Source organism: Portunus trituberculatus, chromosome 37 (assembly GCF_017591435.1).
Source record: "Portunus trituberculatus isolate SZX2019 chromosome 37, ASM1759143v1, whole genome shotgun sequence".
Classification (NCBI taxonomy): Eukaryota; Metazoa; Arthropoda; class Malacostraca; order Decapoda; family Portunidae; genus Portunus; species Portunus trituberculatus.
In genome coordinates this window covers 13,650,110-13,675,438 of record NC_059291.1, presented here as the reverse complement: position 1 = coordinate 13,675,438, position 25,329 = coordinate 13,650,110, and the positions used below count along the sequence as shown (strand labels likewise).

Below are 25,329 nucleotides of genomic sequence, written 5' to 3'. Positions count from 1 at the left end.
TTTAGGTATGGAACCTTAATAGCCATTTCTTTGACCATTCATTCATTCTATTGAAATCTTCTTGTAATTTCTTACTCACTCATCCTATATCATTCTGAACACTTTGGTATTATCTGCATACAAAAATATCTCACTATTCAGTATTATTTCCAGGTCGGTAATATACATACCAAACAAGAGAGGACCCCTAAGGGACTCCACTTATCACTTCCATCCAGCCTGAACCTGTACCATTTACAATTACCCATTGTTTTCTTCCTCCAAGAAAATCAGAAATCCACTCCAAGATATCACTTCCTACATTGAAACTTTATTTTCTCTAGCAATCATATGCTGGTGCTTCATGTTGAATCTAGTCATAGCATTGCTCATGATGAAGGTGAAAGCTACATTATCATGGAATCTCAATTACTGATTTCCTTCTTTTCCCTCTGGCTGCTATTTCATAACTTAAGAAATAAGTTGTTATTTCACATGCTTATAGAGAATGTGAATAAAGCAAACAAATAACATTGCATACTATTTTTTTTTCTTATTGAGGTTAGTTTGTTATATAAAGAGATTTACTGTATTTAGTAATCATAGTGAAAATGTTTCATGAATTCAGTTTGTTATATATATATATATATATATATATATATATATATATATATATATATATATATATATATATATATATATATATATATATATATATATATATATATATATATATATATATATATATATATATATATATATATATATATATATATATATATATATATATATATATATATATATATATATATATATATATATATATATATATATATATATATATATATATATATATATATATATATATATATATATATATATATATATATATATATATATATATATATATATATATATATATATATATATATATATATATATATATATATATATATATATATATATATATATATATATATATATATATATATATATATATATATATATATATATATATATATATATATATATATATATATATATATGTGTGTGTGTGTGTGTGTGTGTGTGTGTGTGTGTGTGTGTGTGTGTGTATATATATATATATATATATATATATATATATATATATATATATATATATATATATATATATATATATATATATATATATATATATATATATATATATATATATATATATATGGGAAATAATTTCAAACATTGGCATTTGTTGCAATATTAGACAGTTTTAACTGCCAATAATGGTCAGTTGAGTTAATTAATGCTACTTATTTGTTGGCATTACTTTATTGGGGATGAAGTTGAGAATTTGTCAGCAGTACAACATATTGTCTTCTTGTATTAGCACTGATACTACTTTGGCCACTTACAATAGTAATGTTCTTGATATGTAATTACTTTTGTTATTACATATAGGTATATATGATTGATTATATGGACATTCAATAATATGTAATGCCACATTTCTAATTTTTTCTTATTAAAAAACACTACACTACTGGTCTCTGATGTTCCTGTCTTGTTGGTGGATAACTTTATACTGAGGGTGACACCTATTGGGTGACTACCTTGTGTGTGAAAACATCACAGGATGTCTTTAATTTTGTCTCTTGGCCACTTTGATCCACACCAGGCATGTTTATATTGGAGGCCCTGGGTGACCCAGCTCATCCTAGCCATGACCTCGAACAGCTTATCACTAGCACTAATGGGCTCATGTGGGTGAAGATGAGTCACCATGACTTACTTGTGCTGACACAAGTATAGCAGCCATATGCATCAGTAATGCATACATCACTGTGCAATAAGTGTTGTATGCACTGTTGTAGCAGATACACACTGACCATAAGTTAGGACTGGTATCTTCAGTTATGTGTGTGTATATTGAAGAGAAGAAAAGATGATTAAAATTTTTTTAGAGAATGTAACTGATGTGTAATTCCATAGGAATAATTGTCTCCTTAACTTATGAAAGATGTTTTCATATTTATTTGCATGAATAGAGTATATTTTTGCTTTTCTCATGAATGGCTGGATATTTTAGGGTTCCTCAGGTGGAGGAGCAGGGAGCAATGACCGCTGGTGGGAGAACCCTAAGCTGTCTCCAGCAGACCTGCGGCAGCACTCGGAGTCATGGAGTTTGGCTGATGATGCCGCTATGGCAACCCTCCTCCAGGGCATATCACAGGTGAGGCCAAATTTTACTTCATTTACAGTTTCATGGACTTTTGTATTTAGGCCAAAAGATTTATTTAGAGTATCATACATTGTTATACCTATAACAACAGAATGGTATTTGCATGTCTTTGTTATATTAATCATCCTTTTTTTCTGTTCTTCAAAAACTGGTTTTCTGATTGGCAGCGCTTGGTGGCTCGGACCCATGAAGTGGAAGGAGCCCTGGAGAGAGCCCTGGAGGATGCTGACCGTGTCGTCACCACCATTGCCAACACTAACAATGCCTTCCACATGCTAGCTAACACACAGTTCATTGAAAACAGAACATACCAGGATGATGCAGACCTTGTGAGAGAGAAAAAAGAGGTATCAGAGAAGGTATGAAAATGTAACACCAAAACTTGTATGATGAAACCCTTCTATGTTACACCTCCGCTACATTTAAAAGGCCCTTGTTGAAGCTATACTGGCTTTTAAGAATGGTTTTATGGTTATAGTGTCAGATTAACAGTGTTTCTATATTTTTAATAGAAGAAACACTCATGAGGATGCAACTTAACATCTCTAGCATAGCATTTCTGAATGTAGGTTTAAGTTTTTATTCTGTCAGTTGTTTGATGAAAGTAGTAATAATAGTTCACATGATTTTGCATTTTATAGCTTTTTGAATATAAGGACATGAGAAAATAAGATAAACTACAAGAATCCATCTGGTTTTTACATGACAGTCCCTGTATGAAACATACTACGTAGTACCTACTGTCCTTATCCATTAATTTATCTAATCTCAAAGCTGCCCAATGAATCAGCACTGACAGCCTGATTACTGAATCTGTTCCTTTCATCTACCACTCTATTTGGGAACCAGTTCCTTCTTATCTCTTTTCCACATCTAACATTATCAAACTTGAAGACACTTTTTTTTCTTGTCTGGAATACTGATATACAAATCTTTAAGATGTCATTACAAGAGTGCTACCTATATTATCTCATTTGTTAATTTTGTTATGTTGATCCCAATAGCCAGCAGTCACAGAAGAGGACATCATAGGCCGATGCAAGACAGCTATAGCAGATGGTCTCAGCCTTGTGGCATCATGTTATGAGCGTCATGAAATACAAGACTCGGATTCAGATGATGAGGACAGTCCTGGCAGGTCAGTGATGAGCTTGATATATATATATATATATATATATATATATATATATATATATATATATATATATATATATATATATATATATATATATATATATATATATATATATATATATATATATATATATATATATATATATATATATATATATATATATATATATATATATATATATATATATATATATATATATATATATATATATATATATATATATATATATATATATATATATATATATATATATATATATATATATATATTTGGTTATTTCATATGTGTGTGTTTGCTAAGTATACCATATTTCAGCATGAAGGAACTAAGCTATACTCATGTGGTCATGTTTTTTTTTTTATATATATATATTTTTTCCTTTAGTTCATGTGTATTCCTTGCCATTGTTCTCTCTTCTTATGTGAATTGATTTTAGATTTATCTATCTTCCAATGGTTCTATTCTCCCTTCTGTTCCATATATACTGCTTCTTACATACATACATACATACAGTTGCCGGTAGTAGACTCCTTGCCAATCCAGGCACATATATTTCCCAGTAGCAATACCTGGTAGCCCCACAGCAGGTGAAGGCTTCAGGTTTCCTTTGATTGGTTAAACCCCCCTCAGAAACTAAGCCTTGAAGCTCCACCTACTTGACCCTTCCCTCCATGCCCTGTCCCTCCCCGTAACCTCAGAACATCACCACCTCATCTTTCTTTCCACCACCCTCTTGTGTGTGTGTGTGTGTGTGTGTGTGTGTTACTATCTTTCTTTGTTTTTATTTCTTCTTTGTAACCATTTTTTTCATTTACATAGCAAATTTAGCATAGCAATCCATCTCTCTGAACTTCCTCCTACAAGTATTTATCTAGTTGTAATTACCTAGTTTTATTGTACAGGGTTTGAGTGGGGCTCATAGTGTCCTGTCTCCATATTTCCATTTATCTCATTTTTCTTTAAAGCTAACCACATTATGTGCTGTAACAACTTCATCACTCAATGCATTCCATTTTTCCACCTTTCTATGTGGAAAACTGTATTTTCCAATATCCTTCACACACTGCCTCTTCCTGATCTTTGCATGTCCTCTTGTCCTTCCAGCTTCATCTGCCAACAGCACCAGGTTTTGCTTGTCTATCTTTTCAGTGCCATTGACTATTTTATACATTATTTTTAGGTCCCCCCTTCCTCTTCTATCTTGTAAGGTTGGCAGTCTCATTTCCCTCAGCCTTTCTTCATATGTTAGGTCTTTTATTTCCGGCACCATATTTGTATCTATCCTCTGAATCCGTTCTAATTTCCTTATATCCTTTTTCAAGCTCAGCGACCACACCACTGCTGCATATTCCAACTGTGGACATATCATACTCATAATAAATTTTTCATTATTTCCTTGTCCAGGTAGCGAAATGCCACCCTAATATTAGCCAACATTTTATACATTGTTCCAAATATTTCACATGTGTTTTTCAGGGCTCAGCATTTTTTGTATAACCACTCCCAGATCTTTTCCTTCTTTAGGCTTCATTATTTGTTCCTCTCCCATCAAATAGTTTCATACTGGTCTTCTACTACTCTTTCCTAATTCCATTACATGGCATTTCTTGGCATTGAATTCTAACTTCCACTTCTCACTCCACTCATAAATTTTGTCTATATCTTCCTGTGTAGCAAACAGTCTTCTTGGGTCTTAATTATCATCAGCAAATGAATTGATATAGCTGGTCACTCCACACTGTATATCATTTACATATATGTACCTGGAACATAATGAGAGCTAACATTGACCCCTGCGGCACTCCACTTGATACTTTACTCCAGGATGAGTATGTATCCCTGATCACAGTTCTCATCTCTCTGTCTGTCAAGTAATCCCTTATCCAATCTAATATTATTCTTCTTAGTCCTCCTATGTTCTCCAATTTCCAAAGTAGTCTGTTACGAGGGACCCCATCAAAAGCCTTTTTATGTCCAGGTACACAGTGTCCACCCATCCATCTCTGCTCTCCAGTCCTTCCACTACTCTTGAGTAGAAACTTAATAAATTTGACATACTTGACCTTCCTGTCCTGAACCCAAATTGTCTGTTTGATATAACTTGTTTTTCTTCCTAGTATTTAACCCATCTTTCTTTGATGACAATTTCATATATTTTGCCCACAGCACTTGTAAGTGACACCGGTCTGTAATTCAGTGGCTCAGTTGACTTTCCTCCTTTGACTATTGGGATTATGTTAGCTCTCTTCCATTCCAGTGGTACTCTCCCTTCTTTTTAATGAGCTTGTAACCATTTCCCAAACTGGTTGTAACAACTGATCTTTACATTCCTTTAGTGCCCAGCCCGACACACCATCCGGTCCCATCGCTTTTCTGACATCCAAATTTCCTAGTAGTCTTCCAATTTCTTCTTTTTGCACTATGATTTATTACAAGCCTTGACAGTGCAATATCCTATTTAGTTTTGTAAAAATCCTCTTCTTCAATGAAAACTGAAGCTCTCATTCATTATTTCACTCATTTCCTATGCTGTTTGATACGTCTTCCCTCCTTTAACAATTTTTTCTATTGCTTCCTTATTTTTCATCTTTTTTTTTATGTTATGGTCTATAGCACCTGTAGGCATAATTGAAGATTATATGTGGGAAGCACTGTTCAGCTTCTGCCCACTAGTGGTGCAGACAATTTTATTTAGAGTGGTACTGATATTAGGGCCCATACACCACCCAAATGTATCTTTGGTGTAACCAACTAAAACCTGGGTATCATGGTGACATGTAGGTAACTTTAAACCACTCAACAAATGACATAGCTGCAAAGCTGGTATGTGGTGTGATTTGAACCTATGTGTGGACGTCTGCCCGATCCCACACTCACCACCTTATCCACTACACCACCGCCTCTTACTATTTATATACTTGTAAAAAAAAAGTTTGGGTTCATTATTGCTTTTCCTTACCACATCTTTCTCAAAATTTGTTTCTTCCTCTCTCCTTACTCTAATCTATTAATTTCTTGCATCATTATACTGCTGTCTGTTGTTTTCATTTCTCTGCTCCTTTTTAGTTTTTTCCAAGCTTTATCTTTCTCCCTTTTAGCTTCTACACATCTGTCATTGTACAAAGCTTGTATACTTTTTTTTACTCTATAGATAGGTATGTATAGATAGGTATGTATTTCATCACTCCTTCATTATATTTCTCTAGGAATATTTCATATTTCCCTTGTACTGTCCTTCTGTTCATAATGTTCCTCCAATCTATTTCACCTAAAAATTTTCTTAACTTTTCAAAATTCGCTTTTGCATAATTTAATTTTTTTTTTTTATTCCTCTCTGCATCTTATCACTTCTTTTTCCTGCATTTCCAATACTACTAGTGTTACATGGTCACTTCTTCCAATCAGACTAAGGTACTGTATGCTAGGAATGGGCTCCGGCTTCTTTGAATACTAGGTCAAACAATGATGGTTCTTCCTCTCCTCTGAATCGTGTTGATTCTTCCGCCCACTGATCCAGTGTATTCACCATAGTTAACTGTAACAAGTCCTCGCTCCATGATCCAGCATTACCCGTTACTTCCATCTTTCTCCAGTTTACTCTTTTACAATTTAAGTCTCCTAGTAACAGTATTTTTCCATCTCCTATCGTATTAACCAAGCATTTCATTATGTTGTTCTGTTCTCCATGTATTTGTCTTCGGTGGCACATACGTGACTATGATTTTCCATTTTTTCCCTTCAGTGCACTTCTTCTACACACATGTTATCTCGAACCATTATTAGCACTCCTCCCCGTTTCCCTTTCTGTCTCTTCTTCAACTTTTATATTCCTTTTCCTTAAAGTTAACATAAACTTCCTTCTTAAGTTTTGTTTTTACTATATACATCACCGGTCTTTTTTCCTTCAAGTAGTCTCTAACCTCCAAAACACTGGACAGCAACCCATCTATATTTGTATATGTCACTCTTAATTTCTTGCATCTTCCAATATCTCTTCTTTTCCTGAAGATACCACTTCTTCAGTCTCATATCTAGAACTCTCCCGTAGAATTCCTTCTTCTCGAACTCCATCCTTTTTTTGTTTTTTACCTTAGCTTCATTTCTTTTCACTCTCTCCTTTTCTCTCTCTTCCAGGTCCATATCTCTTTTTATCCATACATCTTTAAATTAATTTTTTTCAGCCAATTTCCCTGTTCTTGCAATTATCTCCTCTGCCGCCACTTGAGATCTCATTCACACTTTCAGTGGTCTCTTTCCTCCTTCACTAAACTTTTCCAATTTAATCACTTCCTCGTCCTCTTGTTCTAATCCCTGTTTGCTGTCCTGAACAAATTTTGTAACACTCATAGCTAGCTTTCTCTTCTCTCTCTCTTATGAACTTGTTAGGGATATTTTTTCTTTCAACCCAAAAATCAGGATACATTTCTTCTTGTCCACTGTGTCCCTCACCAAATCTTCTTTCTCTTTAATCACTGGTATTACTGTGTCTTGTTTTTTCTTGAATCTGTCTTTTGACTACCTCTGAAAATTTGACTTTTTTCTTCCTGATCTTTCCTCCAAGCATTCCTTAATTCCTCCAATTTTATTTCACCTATTCCACTTTCTACTTTGCCTGCCCCATCCTGAATTATTTCCTGTAAGTTTTTTTTATTGATTCCTCATATTCACTGCATGAAGCCATTAATAAACCATTTTGTTTTTTTAATTCCTCCATCTCTTTTTTCATCACTTACTTTATCTTTCTTACTTTCTCACATTCTTCAGTTCTCTCCTTTAGCTATGTGTTTTCTTTTATTAATCTGTCTTGGTTTTCCAGGATAATTTGATATTACTTCTTTCATGTATCTCTTCTCCCTCTCCAAGCTCACCAGCCTTCTCATGTTACCTTTTTCTTCCCTAAAACCTGAAAACTCTGTGTCAGTACATTCCTCACCCAACTTCCTCAGGCCTACTAGAGTTTCAATAATGCTTGCGGTTTCAATAACTCTTTGGGTCTCCATGCATGACAAATGTTTCGAAAACACACATCTGGAAGTGCCATTTATATCCACCTGTCTGTCCATTTTTTTTTTTATCCCAAACTGCACCCAGATCTTGGTATTTTGGATACAGGAAAGTTTTATGGCCCCATTCCCCCCTGTACATACAGTCTAGGTCAGTAGATCTGCTCCACAGGCCTGTTGTTGGATGTATCTCTTTGGAAGCTCTTTGGAACCAACCACTTGTAACAATCCCCTCGTGTGTTTATGTGTGTGTGTGTGTGTTTATTTCCCTAGTTGTATTGTACAGGGTTCAAGCAGGGCTTATAGTATCCTGTCTCCATGTTTCCATTTATCCAATTTTTCTTTAAAGTTATGCACATTATGTTCTGTAATAACTTCATCACTCAATGCATTCCACTTTAACCATCGTTCTATGTCATAAACTGTATTTTCCAATATCCTTCCCACACTGCCTCATCCTAATCTTCATTACATGTCCTCTTTTCCTTCTAGCTCAGGGGTGGGCAACCTTTTTGAGAGTGCATGCCAAAATCAGCCAAGTCTCTGACACAAACTTTTTCCATGTGCCAACTATGTTTTTGAGAACATATTTGATATCTCTTAAGACTTAAGTATTTAAAGAACTTTTAAACAAAAACAAAAAATAATGAATTACCTCAGAACAATAAAAACACAGTATCAAAAAAGATGAAATATATTTAAACTTTAAAACTACATTTCAACAGCCTTAAACCTTTTTGTGGCTTTAATAGAAAATATTAGATAAAACTAGACAAAGAAAACTTGTTGACTCCTTTTATTTACTGTCAGTGAGACTTATGCTGCTGCATCACTGATGACAGATTTTATATTGGGTTTATATTTAGTAACCTTGAGAGATATGCATGCACTACTAGTTTAATTTGTCATGCTACTCCTGTTTTGAGACATTACATAGTTCATCATTGAAAATAAAGATTTGCAAGCGTATATAGACGAAAACATGGTTAGTAATACTGTTGCAAGGTTTTTTAGACAATCATAATTTCCTGGTATAGTATTCCAAATCCTTAATACTTTGTTTTCTATATTTCTCTTTGTTACTCCCATCTCTAATCTCTCCTTTTCAATGTTTTCCGGCTGCTGTTACAGGAACCTGTGCTATTGCGTGCCAGGGGTTGCCCACCCCTTTTCTATCTTCTGTCACCAGCACCAGGTCTTCCTTATCTATCTTTTCAATGCCATTTATTATTTTATGCATTGTTATTAGGTCTCTTCATTCTCTTTTATCATGTAAGGTTGGCAGTACCATTTCCTTCAGTCTTTCTTCATATGTTAGGTCCTTTAGTTCTACCATCATCTATGTAGCTATCTTTTGAATCTATTCTAATCTTCTTATATCTTTTTTAGAATTTGGTGACCACACCACTGCTGTATATTCCAGCTTAGGATGTATCATGCTTGTGATAATTTTTTTCATCATATCTTGGTTCATATATTGAAATGCCATTCTTATATTAATCAACATTTTATATGCTTATCCAAATATCTTACGTATGTGTTTTTTGGCCTTCAGATTTTCCTGTATAATCACTCCCAGATCTTTTTCCTCTTAAGTCTTCATTATTTGTTCCTCTCCCATCAGATAGTTCCATACCAGTCTTCTCTTGCTCTTTCCTAATTCCATTACGCGACATTTCTTGTCGTTGAACTCCAATTTCCACCTCTTACTCCACTCGTAGATTTTGTTATATCTTAATACAACAGCGAACAGTCCTCTTGGGTTTTCATTACTCTTAACAGCTTTGCATCATCAGCAAACAGATAATTATAACTGTTTACTCCATTTTGAATGTTGTTTACATATATCTGGAACATAATGGGGGCTAACAGCAACCTTTTGTGGCACTCCACTTGTTACTTTACCCAAAGATGAGTATGTATCTCTGATCACAGTTCTCATCTTCCTGTTATTCAAGTAATCCCTTATCCAGTTTAACAAAGTTCCTCGCAGTCCTCCTTTGCTCTCTAGTTTCCAAAGTAGTCTACTGCAAAGGGCTTTATCAAAAGCTTTTTTTGTGTCCAGGTATACTGTGTCCACCCATCCATCTCTGTTATCCAGTCCTTCTATTACTCCTGAGTAGAAACTTAATAAGTTCAACACACATGACCGTCCTGTCTTGAACCCAATAGTCTGTTTGATATAACTTGTTCTTCTTCTAGATGATTAACCCATTTTCTTTGATAACTATTTCACATAACTTCCCCACAACACTTATAAATGACACCTATCTGTAATTTAATGGTTCAGTTGCCTTTCTTCCTTTAAACATCGTTATTACTTTGGCTCTCATCCATTCTAGTGGTACTCTCCCTTCATTTAATGAACTTGTAATCATTTCCCAAATTGGATCTAACAGCTGCTCTTTACATTCTATTAGCACCCAGCCTGATACACCATCTGGCCCCATTGCTTTTCTGACATCCAAATTATCCAATAATCTTCTGATGTCTTCTTTGTGCACTATGATTTCCTGCAATCCTCAGCAATGCAATGTCCTATTTGGTTCTGCAAAATCCTCTTCTTCAGTGAACACAGTTTTGAAGTTCTCATTCATTATTTCACTCATTTCACATATTGTTTGGTATGTCTTCCTTCCTTTAATTATTTTATCTATTGTCTTCTAATTCTTCATCTTACCATTTATAAATTTGTTGAAAAGCTTTGGTTCATCTTCGCTTTTTCACACATCTTTCTCAAAGTTTCTTTCTTCCTCTCTCCTTACTCTAATATATTAATTTCTCACATCATTATACCACTCTGTTATTTTCATTTCTCTGCTTTTTTTTGTGTCCCTTCCAAGCTTTATCTTTTGCTTTTTTAGCTTCTATATATCTGGCATGTATACTTTTCTTAACTCTATAGATAGCTATGTATTTCATAACTCCTTCCTTATATTTCTGTAGGAATATTTCATACTTCCTTTATATTGTCCTTCCATTCAATATTAGCAAAAAATTTTCTTAACTTTTCAAAATGTGCACGTCCTTAATTTAATCTTTTTTTTGTAGTCATCTCTGTATTTTATCCCATCCTCCTCCTGCATTTCCAACTTATATCACATGATCACTTTTTCCCATTGGACTAAGGTATTATATGCTAGGAGGGAGCTCTGGCTTCTTTGTGAATACTAGGTCAAGCAGCAATGGTTCTTCTTCCACCCACTGACCCATCGTATTTACCATAGTCAACTGTAACACCTCTTCACTCCATTATCCAGCATTACCCATTATTTTCATCTCTCTCTCCAGTTTATTCTTATACAATTAAAATCTCCTACTAATAGTATTCTTCCATCTCTTCTTATCATATTATTTAAACACTTAATCATTTCTCTTTGCATATCCTTATGTTCCTCAGTTCCCCATGTAGAGTAGAGGAGGTAGTCTGCGATACCTTAAGTAGACAATATCAGCTACAAAACCTCTGGACTGTAATACAACTACGAAAGTTTCAGCATGAATGTAAAATTGTATCTGCTATGATGGTGGATATCACGCTGCCCTCTATCATTACAGTTTCTCAGCATGGAGTACAGGTAATCCCCGCTAACGAACGGGTTATGTTGCTAAAAAAACTTTTGTTGCGTGAATTTTCGTTAAGTGAACCAATTATAACAAGTTTGACCCCTGACTTGAACTTCCATTGAGAGTAAACAAAGTGAGAGTGCATCATATTACAGTAAATGAAAGTAACAATTATGAAGTTAAACATTTAAGCAGTTTAATTTAAGACTAAGTCATTATAATGTACACTAATGTATGTATGTAAGTAACTCTATAATGTTGATGATCTTAAATTAATGAAGGGAGGGAGAGTGGAGCGGGAAACATGCTAGCTGGCAACCTGTGGAATGTAAACAAAGGATGCATCATTTTACCACATACAAAATTTATGTACCGCTTTTCCACAAGGCTTTCCATTTTATTCATTGCAGAGTCATGAGTTCAGGTGGTTCTTTTAGCTTGCAATGAAGATACGGTCTCACCAGCCTTCTTAATAGAGTCTGCTGACTTGAAAATAATACAGACAGTATATGGAGTCAAGCCATGGTGGCAAGCAATGCTATTAGTTTTCTCACCTCTCTCATGTCTGTGAATAATATCCAGCTTCACTTCGAGAGTAAGAGATTTCATGGTCTTCTTAGCAATGCTAGGCGACATTGCAGAGCTGGATGCAAGGTGTTTTGGTGGCATGTTGAGTGAAGAAAGATGAGCTGCTGCTGGACTCTGTTATTGTCTTAAACTAAGAAAGGTTTGTCCATGAGAGCCGCTGGTGTATTCAAAAGCATGTCGGCTTGCATGATACGGCGGGGCTTTCAAACTTGGAAAAAATTACCTGGATAAAATTTAGTTAAAGCGAGTTTGGTGTTTGTTATGTGAGCAGATGGTAGTAAAAGGAAACGTTTGTTGTAGCGAAAATTCGTTGTGTGAACGTTCATTAACCCCTTTGCGCCGAATGTTAAAAAAGCCCGCCTGTATGATATATGGGTGGTAGTGCCGCGCTCCCGAGCACGGGAAACTCGCAAGCTTGTCATACTTGTCGTCTTTGTGTATTATGCTGCTATTTTTTAGTCACTACATCGCCAAGAGGAAAGTGGACGCTTCTCTCTTCGGAGAAAAAGAGAGAGAGAGAGAGAGAGAGAGAGAGATTAGAAAATTTGTTGTTTTCTATTTGTGTGTGTGTGTGTGTGTGTGTGTGTGTGTGTGTGTGTGTGTGTGTGTAATAATAATAATAATAATAATAATAATATACGGTTTATTACTTTGGCAATGTAAAAAATTATACTGAAAATGTACAGGGGGTGGGGGGACACTAAGACAGTGAACTGAAATGCTTAACCTAACTATGGATATAACTTAACCTAGAATTCACTTATTAATTTACTTATTTATTTAAGGCTTGCACAATAGTGGGCACCGCGCTAAGTCGATACCGATCAGTGCGCGGTGCTCTTAAGGGCGCCACGCGATTTTGGTGTCGGGTGGCGCGAGCAGGGGGAGGCACGTCGGGGGGTAGCAGGTGGCGGAGATGTGGATGACGCAGCAATCCTTCCCCAAATTTTTCCAAGGCTTCCTGGTGTCTTGTGGCCAGCCTCGGCAGACTCAGGCAGGTCAGGGCGTCCTCGTAGGACCTGTAGGCAGGCCCAAGGATGACCCTGAACGCCCTCCTCTGAACCCTCTCCAGCTGATGTCGTTGTGTGAGGTTCAGGGAGGAGGACCACGCTGGGGCGGCGTACATGAGCTTAGGGAGTATAAAGGTGAGGTACACTCCCCTCAGCTCATCTGCTGGTGCTCCCAGGGACCTGAGTCGGCGCAGTAAATAGATTTTGTATGAGGCTGATCTGATGATGTTGGAAACATGCTGCTTCCATGATAATTGATCATCCACCAAGACACCTAGAAGCTTGGTGCTGCGGACCACCTGGAGGGAGTGAGGGCCCACAGATAGCTGGGGAGGGGGGACTGCTGCTGTGGAGGTACAAATGTGCATCATTACGGTCTTGGTGTGGTTGATGGTCATTTTGTTGTCCTCCGTCCACGTCTGTAGTTGGTTTAGAGTGGACTGCAGTGCTGAAAAGTCTGGGTTGGTGTTGTTGGTGTGTGGTGTGTGTGTGTGTGTGTGTGTGTGTGTGTGTGTGTGTGTGTGTGTGTGTTTGTGTGTGTGTGTAGCCACCGATGTTACAAGGCGGGACGATGTAACTTATCTTTCGAGAGGGAGAGGGGAGGAGGAAGGAAGATGGGAGGGAGGAAAGGAGATGGGAGGGAGGAAGGAGAGAGAGAGAGAGAGAGAGAGAGAGAGAGAGAGAGAGAGAGAGAGAGAGAGAGAGAGAGAGATATGGGAACAGTCTATGCTATTGGGTAATTTTAGACACAAGGCGGACGATGTAGCTTATCTATAGTGATTGGTGGAGACAAGGATAGTGGGAGGAGCACTAGGATTTCAAGGACAGCATACGGTGTGTGTAGTTGGTATCCAACACACTATACGGGACAACTGAACTGAAGAAAGCTCAGAAAGAAATATGACGCCCACGTAGGCGCCACCGTATATGCTACTGGGGCTTCATGACACCTACATAGGCGTCACCGTATTGAAGGGGTTAAGCGGGGGTTGCCTGTACTATAAGTGAAGGAAGGTTATGCAGGCCCTGTGCGCATACTGGCAGGTTTTCGCGATAGGTTATGTTGGGTTATGGCGCTAGGTGTCTTAAGTTTTTTACTTTTATCCACAAGGTTTTAAAATCATTCGCATTAAGTAGTTTGTAATTCCCCTTGCCTGTCAAGGAGTAAGAGTAAAAGAAAGAAAAGAAAAAAAAAAATTGCAAACTAGCTTTGTATTTTTTCCCTGGGGAAGAGGGAAGTCAGGTCACCAGGCAGGCACGCACGTGCAAATCAACTCACTTTCTGGTCACCACAACGGAAGTACATACTGGCATTTTCCTGTCTTACTGTATGTTGTACAGCCAAAAAATGTCTCTGCATCCAATGATGTTCAAATAAAATAGTGTCTCATCTTATGTTTCCTCTCACCATTCACTATGTTAGACTCGGTATCTCGAGAGGACATAACAGTAAATATTATGTAAATTAGCAGTCTCACTTGCACTTTTATAACCAGCGCCTTTACTGTATTTATTTACTTATGGCATAATCACCTGCAAAGATCTTCACATCTCATGTGCCCTCTACCCTGCACTTTTTTTTTTTTTTTTTTTTTTTCAATCATGCATTAAATAAAATAGAAAACTGTTATTCCATTTTCCTTGAAGTAATGAGAGATATGGCAACGTGGCATGGATTATCAGCCTCACCCTGTCGGCCAGTACAATTTAGTTTTACTTTAACCTAGTAATGCCCTACCCTGATTGACACGCTACCCTCTGAGGGCTTTTTGTGGAGGGCTTACACGTTACCCACACAATTCCTTATTTGTTGAGACTAAACATGTTTATCCTCAACCACTTGACAGCCAGGCATAATAACGATGAATTACAAGTTTGTTAGTTTTGTATGAAAATAGGTGGCACAGTGACTAGCGCTGACATTCATGTGTACTATCGAAACTATCAGCAGACCACAACGTACCTCACTTATGGTGCAAAACACACTGCCTAGTTATCTCTGGTGTTCACACAACAGTGGAAAGGTACTAATGGAAAAATTTTAACTTGCCTCATCATTTCCACTCTCTGTTTGTGAGTTATAGGACTTAACACAGCACATAACACACACACCCATCTTGCGCACAGATCCTCCAGTACTCTATTTATCTTAGGTGGCACATATGTAACTATGATTTTCCTTTTTTTTCAATTCCTCTGTTTTAATTGTTACTCCTATTATTTCCACCATACCATCACCATATTGCACTTCCTCCACACATATATTATCATGAACCATTATTAGCACTCCTCCCCCTTTACCCTTCCTATCTTTTCTCCAGTTATTATATCCCTCTTTTTTAGAGCTAACATGGATCTCCTCTTTTTAGTTTTGTTTCTATAATGCACATTACGTCTGGTCTTTTTTCTTTTAAATAATCTCTAACTCTTAATTTCTTGCCTCCTGCATGACCTACTCCTTCTTCCGTAGATACCACTTTTTTAGTCTCATATCTAGAACCCCCTGTAGAAATTCTTTTTCTTGATCTCCATCCTTTTTTTGTTTTTTCCCTTAGCTTCATTTCTTAGCACTTTCTCCTTCTCCTTCTCTTCCAGGTTCATATCTCTTTTTATCCATATATCCTTAGATTCAGTATCATCGGCCAGCTGCCCATTTCTTATCATAATTTCCTCCACCACCACCTGCTATCTCATTCTCACTTTCATTGGTCTCTTACCCCCTCACTAAATCTTCCCAACCTAATCATTTCCTCTTCTTCCTGGTCCAACTCCTACATGCTGTCCTGGACCTGGTTGATAATAGTTTTGGCCTATTCTCTCTCTTCACTCTCTCTCTCTCTCTCATGAACTTGTTTGGATTTTTTTTCCTTCATCCCCAAAATTAAGCAACTTTTCCTCTTATCCACTGTATCTCTCACTAAATTTTCTTTCTCCTTAATTACTTGTATAACAGGGTCTTTTGTCTTTTCCTGGATTTGTCTCTTTACTACCTCTTAAAATTTTACTTTTTCCCTTGTGATGGGCACCGTCTTAATCCCCTTTAATTTATTATTTCATTATATGTGTAGCCTATGGCTACCCAGCGAGGGCCCCTCGGGCTGTTCTGCTGAGCAGACAACCCGCCTCCCTCTCTCCACCATTTTGTGTGCCTGCGAGCTTCACTTCAGTAACCAGCCAGTCTTCAGCGGAGGTAGACACGTGCGCTCTTGGTTTCTGGCACAGGGTGGAGACACGTGTTGCTGGGCTGTTCTGGGTGCTCACCAGTCTCGGTCTGGGAGTTGTGCCCTCCTTTTTGAGTAGCTGGCTTGCTACTCGGTAGACTGTGACTGTTAGAGCAACGGGCTTGTTGCTCTAGGAGAAGTGTAGTTGGTTTGGCTGCACTTCTGTTTTGCGTCCGTCCTGTATTGTGGTGGCAACGCGTGGGAGAGACGCGGCATTGTCTCGTCCTGTTTGTCGTTGTGGTGGCCGTGGTCACCAGTGTGTTTGATGGGCGGCTGTGTGCCCCCACCATCTGTTGTGTAGTATCAATAGTATACTGTTTATAGTACCGGCCAGTCTTCAGTGGAGTTAACACGTACGTTCTCAGCACAGTAAGAGACACATGTGGCTGGACTGTGCGTTACCAGTACTCGCTAGTCATCGGTCTGGGAGTTGTGCCCTCCTGTTCAGTAGCTGGCTTGCTACTGGGCAGACCGTGACTGTTAGAGCAACGGGCTTGTTGCTCTGGGAGAGGTGTAGTAAGTTTGGCTGCATTTCTCGTGCGTTCGTCCACTCGGGTGGAGCGACACAGAGGGACGTGTTATTGTTTTGTCCTGTTTTTGCTGTTGGTGGTTGTAGTCACCAGTGGGGTTTGGTGGGCGGCTGTGTGCCCCCACCATCTTTTGTATAGTTTCAGTAGTATACTGTATTGTAGTGGTAGTAGCCACCTACACTATTGAATGCTGAGAGGCTTCATGTCGGCCAGTGGTGCGTAGTTGTCGTCCGCCAGACTTGTCTGCGACAGTATTTGGACTCGTGTATAGCTGGTGTCACCCGTAGGTGGTGTCTGGGCTTGTGTGTACATCACTGGATGTGCTGTACACATCATATATTGCAGTAGTAGTAGGCCAGGGATGTCAGTCTGACAGGTGTTAGCAAGCACTTGTTGTAGTAGGATAGTATAGTAATATAATATACCGCGCGCGCTGTTCCGGTCTGTGAGTTATCACAGTCTGTGGACAAGGCGGGTGAGAGGCATTAATACTTCAGAGAAGTGGGTGGAATTGTCCTTGTGGGCGGTTTCTCTAGGGGGTATTAAGGCCTCGCCCTGTTACACATAACATCTACCATTTATAAATTCTACTTGGTTGGGCACAGGAGGAGAAGGAGTTGTTGAGGAGATTCCCTTACAGTGGGGGGAAATTATACACTGTTAGCGACCTTGAAAGAACCTGAGGGTTACGGCGGCTGTGAGTTATAGTAGTGGGGACTCTGTGGAGTGTTTTATAATCCCCACTGTACTGACCGTAACAAAGTTAGCGATTTTGCCAGAATAACACTCTAGTGAGCTGTAGCAGTTAACCGCAGCTGTGTGGCGTACGTAACATAACACTCTCTTCCTGTTCCTGTTTCCTTGCATTTTGTAATTCCTCCAGTTTGCTTTCACCCATTCCATTCTCTACTTTGTCCTCCCCATCCTGCACTTTTTTCTGTAGGCTCCTGAGGAAGTCTTCATAGTCGTAACATGTAGCCTTTAGTATATCATTTTGTTTCTTTATCTCCTGCATCTCCTCCTATATCTCTTGATTTATTTCCCTTACTTTCCAACATTCCTCTAATCTCACTTTTAGTTCAATGTTTTCTTTTATCAATTTGTCTTCTTTTTCCATCATACTTGACTTCCCCTCCTTCATGTATCTTATATCTCTTTCCACATTTATCAGCCTCCTTATATTGCCTCTTTCCTCTCTAAATCCAGAAAATTCCTTATCCGTATTATCATCAGTCAATCTTTTCAGTCCAACAGGTGTTTCGATAAATCTCAGGTTTTCACAATGTGGTGTTTGTTTTGGTCCCATACGTTTGGCTGCTCCACCTAGTAACGCCTCTCTTTCCATTTTTCTGTCCTATATGGTATCCAAATCTTATTTGTTTTGGAGACAGGAGAACCGTATGGTCCCCTAACCCCCCCCCGTACATTTGTCTTGGTCAGGCTCCAATGCCTGCTGAAGTGCTTTCCCTGGGAGCTGCTTCATAATGTTTTGACAGCGTGGCAGTGGCAGCATGTGTGTGTATTTACCTAGTTGCCTAGTTGTATTGAACAGGGTTTGAGCAGGGCTCATACTGTCCTGTCTCCATGTCTTCATTTATCCAATTTTTCCTTGAAGTTATGCTCATTATGTGTTGTAACAGCTTCATTATTCAATGCATTCCACTTCACCGTTCTGTGTGGAAAGCTGTATTTTCTAATATCCTTCATACTCTGCCTCATCCTGATTTTCTTTACATGACCTCTTGTCCTTCCATCTTCTTCTGTCAACAGCACTAGGTCTTCCTTATCTATCTTTTTCAATGCCATTGATTATCTTGTACATTGTTATCAGATCTCCTCATTCTCTTCTATCTTGTAAGGTTGGTAGTCCCATTTCCCTCAGCTGTTCTTCATATGTTAGGTCTTTTAGTTCCGGAATCATCTTTGTAGCAATCTTCTTTATCCATTCTAATCTTCATGTATCTTTTATAGAGTTTGGAGACCACACCACAGCTGCATATTTCAGCTTTGGGCGTATTATACTTGTGATGATTTTTTTTTTCATCATATCCTTGTCCATGAATTGAAATGCCACTCTTATACAGGGGATCCTCATGATTCGACCATTCGCAGTTCGAATTATCGCCAATTCGAACTCAGTTAATTAATACCCAATCCTCAAGGTTCGACCGACTGACTCGCCAATTCGACATTCATATCTCGCGTGCCACCCACCTGGTCAAATCCACCGCCACCCCAAATTTGTCACAAACCTGCCAGGCGGAAGTGTAAACTGATGCCTTAAAGACGGCGTCACACTAGCACTTTTCCATCAACTTTTTCTGTCAACTTTCTGAAGACTGTCAACTTTTGTCGACGCTGGTCATCACACACAAGCTTGCTTCCGCCTTTTGTCGTGTTTGTCAACTGTAAACAAACATGGTGGCCCCTTCACTCCCTATTTTTGGCCTTTAATGCTCCCTATGAGAAGACAGTTTTGTGCACTCATAAACAACAGAACTGTTCATCTTAGCCAGTTGTTCCTTGGAAGTTCTGCCTTGGAATGTCGCAGTCCCATAGAAATGTAAACAAAGAACTGAACTACTTTTCACTGTTAGGTTAGGACAAAAAATATATATATACAGGTAACTCGATTTATGCGTGTTTGATTTACAAGCCTTTGTTATAACGTGACCGAAAAAACATTATAATCAATTTAAGTTGCGTGATCAGTTTGCTTATATGCAATTTGGCCCAATCACATGTTCAAACTAAGCGTCAGACGCAATTTCAAACTGTGTGCCAGAGAGTTCCGTAGCTGGCCGATAGGTGGGAGCTCCGCTCTTCTTGTGCCTCATTTGCAGTCTGCCAGCACTGAGTACAGACAGAATCTCTTCAATCTGCCTATAAATCACCAAGATGGCCCCAAAACGTCCTTCATCTTCTTCTGCATGTGGGGTTATTTTTGATTAGTGGATTTTTGATAAAGTGGTAAAGCTCAGAGATGGTGACTGACTGTGGTGTGAGTGGTGAAGGCAGTGATGCAGTGAGTGTTGTGTTTATGTATTCTTTGTTTTGTTGTTTTCTCTTATTATTTTTTGCTTTCTTTTATTATTTCTTGCTTTTCCCTTTACTTTAAATACACTTCTAGCATTTAGAATGGTAAATGATAAAAACATGTTAATTTAGCCAAATAAATAGAGTATTTTGTACAAAATGTTTTGGACCACATTCCGCATCCCCCTATTATCTATTGTTTCTTATGAGAATTACATATTTGTTTTACGCAAATTTTGATATACGCGATTCCTCTTGGAACGTTTCTATCGCGTAAATCAAGAGTTATCTGTATATACAAATATATTTACATTTACTTATCAAGATTCAATTGATTTGAGATTATAGCATCATCCCAATTAACAAGAAAATTATTTTATTATAAAAGTGTTAATTAGAAACCATAAATCTTAATTTGACTAAAAATTGTTGCTAGAGGAAAACAGTGTGTTTCGTCTGACCCAAGACGACAGAAAGCCACCTCCGGCCCCAGCCCTAAGAATCACATTTTCCTGCCTTTCAAAGATAAGCTTGAGCTTATAAGAAAGTGTGAGGCAGGTATAGTTCACAGTGTTGTTGCAGCACAAATAGGTGTCCCTAGATCAACAGTATCAACAATTTTGAAGAACAGGGACAAGTACCGCTAGACTGCTGCAAGTGTTTTTATTTCCAAAATGTACTGTACAGCACCCTAATGTGTTTAATAAAAAAGTTAGATATAAATGAAGCCTTTAATAGTGCTGATTTAGTCTAAGTTAGTGTTTTTAGAGGTTATAGTGATGTTTTGAGGGGGTCTAGACTGGAGGTTGATCCCTATCCTCCCTAATTCTTAAGTATCTTATGGGAAAAATTGCTTCATGATTTGAATAAACGTTAATTCGACCGATGAAAAACATTCCTAACCCCCGTCGAATTGTGAGGATCCCCTGTATTAGTCAACATTTTATATGATATGCCAAAATATCTTGCTTATATGTTTTTCAGAGTTCAGATTTTCCTGTATAATCACTCCCAGATCTTTTTCCTTCTTTAGTCTTCATTATTTGTTCTTCTCCCATCAAATAGTCCCATACTTGTCTTCTTTTGCTCTTTCCTAGTTTCATTATATGATATTTCTTGATATTGAACTCCAATTTCCACTTCTTACTCCACTCATAGATCTTCTTTATATCATCTTGTAACAGTAAACAGTCCTCTTGAGTTTCGATAACTCTTAGTAGCTTTGCATCATCAGCAAATAGATTAATGTAACTGTTTATCCCATTGTGAAAATCATTTACATAAATCTGAAACATAATGGGGGGCTAACACTGATGAGTATGTATCTCTGATCACAGTTCTCATCTCTCTGTCCTTCAACTAATCCCTTATCTTATCTAACAAAGTTCCTCTCAATCTTCCTATGCTCTCTAACTTTCTAAGTAGTCTGCTGTGAGGGACTTTATCAAAGGCCTTTTATATGTCCATGTATACTGTGTCCACCCATCCATCTTTATTATCCAGTCCCTCTATTGCCCTCAAGTAGAAGATTAATAAATTTGACACACATCACCATCCTATCCTGAATCCAAATTGTCTGTTTGTTATTAATTGTTCTTCTTCCAGGTGTTTAATCCATTTTTCTTTGATAATTATTTCACATAACTTTCCCATAATGCTTGTAAGTGACACCGCTCTGTAATTTAATGGCTCATTTGCCTTTCTCCCTTTAAATATTGGTATTATGTTGGCTCTTTTCCATTCTAGTGGAACTTTCCCTTCATTTAGTGAACTTGTAATTATATCCCAAATTGGATCTAGTAGTTGCTCTTTACATTCTTTTAGCACCCAGCCTGAAACACCATCTGGCCTCATTGCTTTTCTGACATCCAAATTATCCAATAATCTTTTAATATCTTCTTTGTGCACTGTGATTTCTTGTAATCCTTGGCAATGTAATGTCCTATTTGGTTCTGTAAAATCTTCTACAGTGAACACCATTTTGAAACTTTCATTCATTATTTCACAAATTTCCTTCTCTGATTGGTATGTCTTCCCTCCTTTGTTTATTTTTTCTATTGTTTTCTTGTTCTTCATTTTGCCATTTATGAATTTCTAGGAAAGCTTGGGTTCATCTTTGCTTTTACTCACCTCATCTTTCTCAAAATATCCCTCATCCTCTCTCCTTTCTCTAATATATTAATTTCTCGCATCCTTATACTGCTGTCTGTTATTGTAATTTCTCTGCTCTATGAGTTTCTTCCAAGCTTTATCTTTTGCCTTTTTTGGGCCTGCACATCTAGCATTGTACCAAGCATGAATTTTTTTCTTAACTCTATAAAAAGGTACATATTTCTTTACTCCATTATATTTCTGTAAGAATATTTCATATTTTCCTTTTATTGTTCTTTCGTACATAACGTTTCTCCATTCAGTGTCAGCAAAAAAGTTCCTTAATTTTTCAAAATCCGCTCTTACAGAATTTAATCTCTCTTTTTTGTAGTCATCTCTGTAACTTATCCCATCCTCCTCCTGTATTTCCAGCTATAATGTCACATGATCACTTCTTCCCATTGGCCTGAGGTATTGTATGCTGGGAAGGGGCTCTGCTTTCTTTGCCAATACTAGTCAAGTAACGATGGTTCTTCTTCTCCCCTGTACCTTGTTGACTCCTCCACCCATTGGTCCATTGTATTTACCATAGTCAACTGTAACACTTCTTCGCTCCACTGTCCAGTATTATCCATTACTTCCATCTCTCTTCAGTTTGTTTTTTTACAGTTAGACTTCAACTATATGTATTTTTCCATCCCTTCTCAACATATTATCTAAGCACTTAATTACCTCTGTTTGCATTTCTTTGTGATCCTCAGTTCCTCACATATTTGTCGTAAGTGGTACGTATGTAATTATGATTTTCCTTTTTCCCAATTCCTTTGTTTTGATTGTTACTCCCATAACTTCCACCTTGCCCTCACCATATTGCACTTCCTGCACACATGTATTATCACAAACCATTATTAGGACTCCTCCTCCCCCTTTACCCTTCCTGTCTCTTCTCCAACTATTATATCCTTCTTCCTTAAAATTAACATGGATCTCCACTCTTAGTTTTGTTTAAACATCGGGTTTTTCTCTTTCAAATAATCCTTAACCTCCAACACAATGGATAACAACCCATCTATATTAGTATAAGTCACTCTTAATTTCTTCCCTCCTCCACGACCTCTTCCTTCTTCCATAGATACCACTTCTTTAGTCTCATATCCAGAACCCTCCAGTAGAAAATTTTTTTTTCAATATCCATCCTTTTCTCATTTTTTTCCTTAGCTTCTTTTCTTAGCACTTTCTCTTTTTCCCTCTCTTCCAAGTTCACATCTCTTTTTATCTAAATATCTTTATGTTCAGTATCATCGGCCAGCTTCCCATTCCTTGTCATAATTTCCTCCACTGCCACTTGGGATCTCATTCTCACTTTCATTGGTCTCTTACCCCCCCTCACTAAATCTTCCTAACCTAATCACTTCCTCCACCTCCTGTTCCAGCTTTTGTGTTCTGTCCTGGACCTGTTTGATAATAGTTTTGGCCAATTCTCTCTCCACGTTCTCTCATGAACTTATATGGATTTTTTTTCCCTTCATCCCAATAATCACGAAACATTTCCTCTTATCCACTGTATCACACACCAGATCTTCCATTTCCTTAATTACTTATATTACAGCATCTTTTATTTTTTCCTGAATTTGCCTCTTTACAACCTCTGAAAATTCAACTTTTTCCTCTTGTTCTTGTTTCCATGCATTTCGTAATTTCTTCACCTTTTTTTCATCCAATCCACCTTCCATCCTGTCCTCAATCCCAACCTTTACTTTTTTCCTGTAAGCTCCTTAAGGAGTTTTCATAGTCTTGACATGTATCTTTTAGTACATCATTTTGTTTCTTTATCTCCTGTAACTCCTCCTTTAATCCTTGATTAATTACATTGACCTTCTCACATTCGACTAACCTCAGTCTCAGCTCTGTGTTGTCCGTTGTCAATCTGACCTGCTTGTCCATTAAGTTCGACATCACTTCCTTCATGTACCTCAACTCTCTTTCTATGTTGATCAACCTTCTTATATTTTCTCTTTTGTCTCTAAATCCAGAAAATCTTTTATCCATATTATCCTCAGTCAATCTGCGGAGTCCTACAGGTGTTTCAATAAATCACAGATTTTCACTCGGTGCTGTTTGTTTTGATTGTGTCATATGCCTGTCCGCACCACTTGGTTCCGTTTCTCTCTCCATTTTTTCCGTTTGTACGATCCAAAAATTTATTTATTATGGAGACAGGAGAATCCTATGGCCCCCTACCTCCCTGTTCATAGGTCTAGGTCAGGCTCCAACGTCTGTTGTAGCTTATTCCCTGGGAGCCGTTTCAGCACATCTTCTTACTACGGTATTGGCAGCGGTGTGTATTTACCTAGTTGTATTTACCTAGTTGTATTGTACAGGATTTGAGCAGGGCTCATAGTGTCCTGTTTCCATATCTCCATTTATCTAGTTTTCTTTAAAGTTATGCACACTATTTGCTGTGACAATTCCATAATCCAACACATTCCATTTTTCCACCATTCTGTGTGGAAAACTGTATTTTCCAATATCCTTCACACACTGCCTCATCCTGATCTTTTTCATGTCTTCTTGTCCTTCCATCATCCGTCAACAGCACCAGGTCTTCTTTGTCTATCTTTTCAATATCATTTACTATCTTATACATGGGAAGAAGTAGATACAGACTAAACAGGGATTACAGGCTGGGTGATGAGAAAATTAAAGAGACCAATGAGGAGAAAGACTTAGAGTAACTGCAAAACACCTTGTCACCAGAGAAACACATTAACAAGATTTTTGAAAACATACAACATGCTTCAAAATATTCTTGCATTCCACTACCTAGATGAAGGAATGATGAAGAAGATATTATGTACCTTAATAAGACCCCAGTTAGAATATGCAGCATGTGTCTGGTCACCATATGAAGAAAAATGTGAAGAAGGTGGAAAGGGTACAGAGGCTGG

At 37.6% G+C, this 25,329-nt stretch overlaps 1 protein-coding gene across 1 annotated transcript in view; it reads left to right on the top strand.

The window, feature by feature from the left end:
* The window catches only part of LOC123514123 (WASH complex subunit 2-like), a 110,949-nt gene that overhangs the window by 1,794 nt on the left and 83,826 nt on the right, over window positions 1–25,329 (top strand). Inside the window, exons 2-4 of the mRNA XM_045271772.1 lie at window positions 2,048–2,191; window positions 2,368–2,559; window positions 3,205–3,338. Coding sequence (XP_045127707.1) covers window positions 2,048–2,191; window positions 2,368–2,559; window positions 3,205–3,338 — 470 coding nt within the window. The remainder of the gene's footprint in view (window positions 1–2,047; window positions 2,192–2,367; window positions 2,560–3,204; window positions 3,339–25,329) is intronic.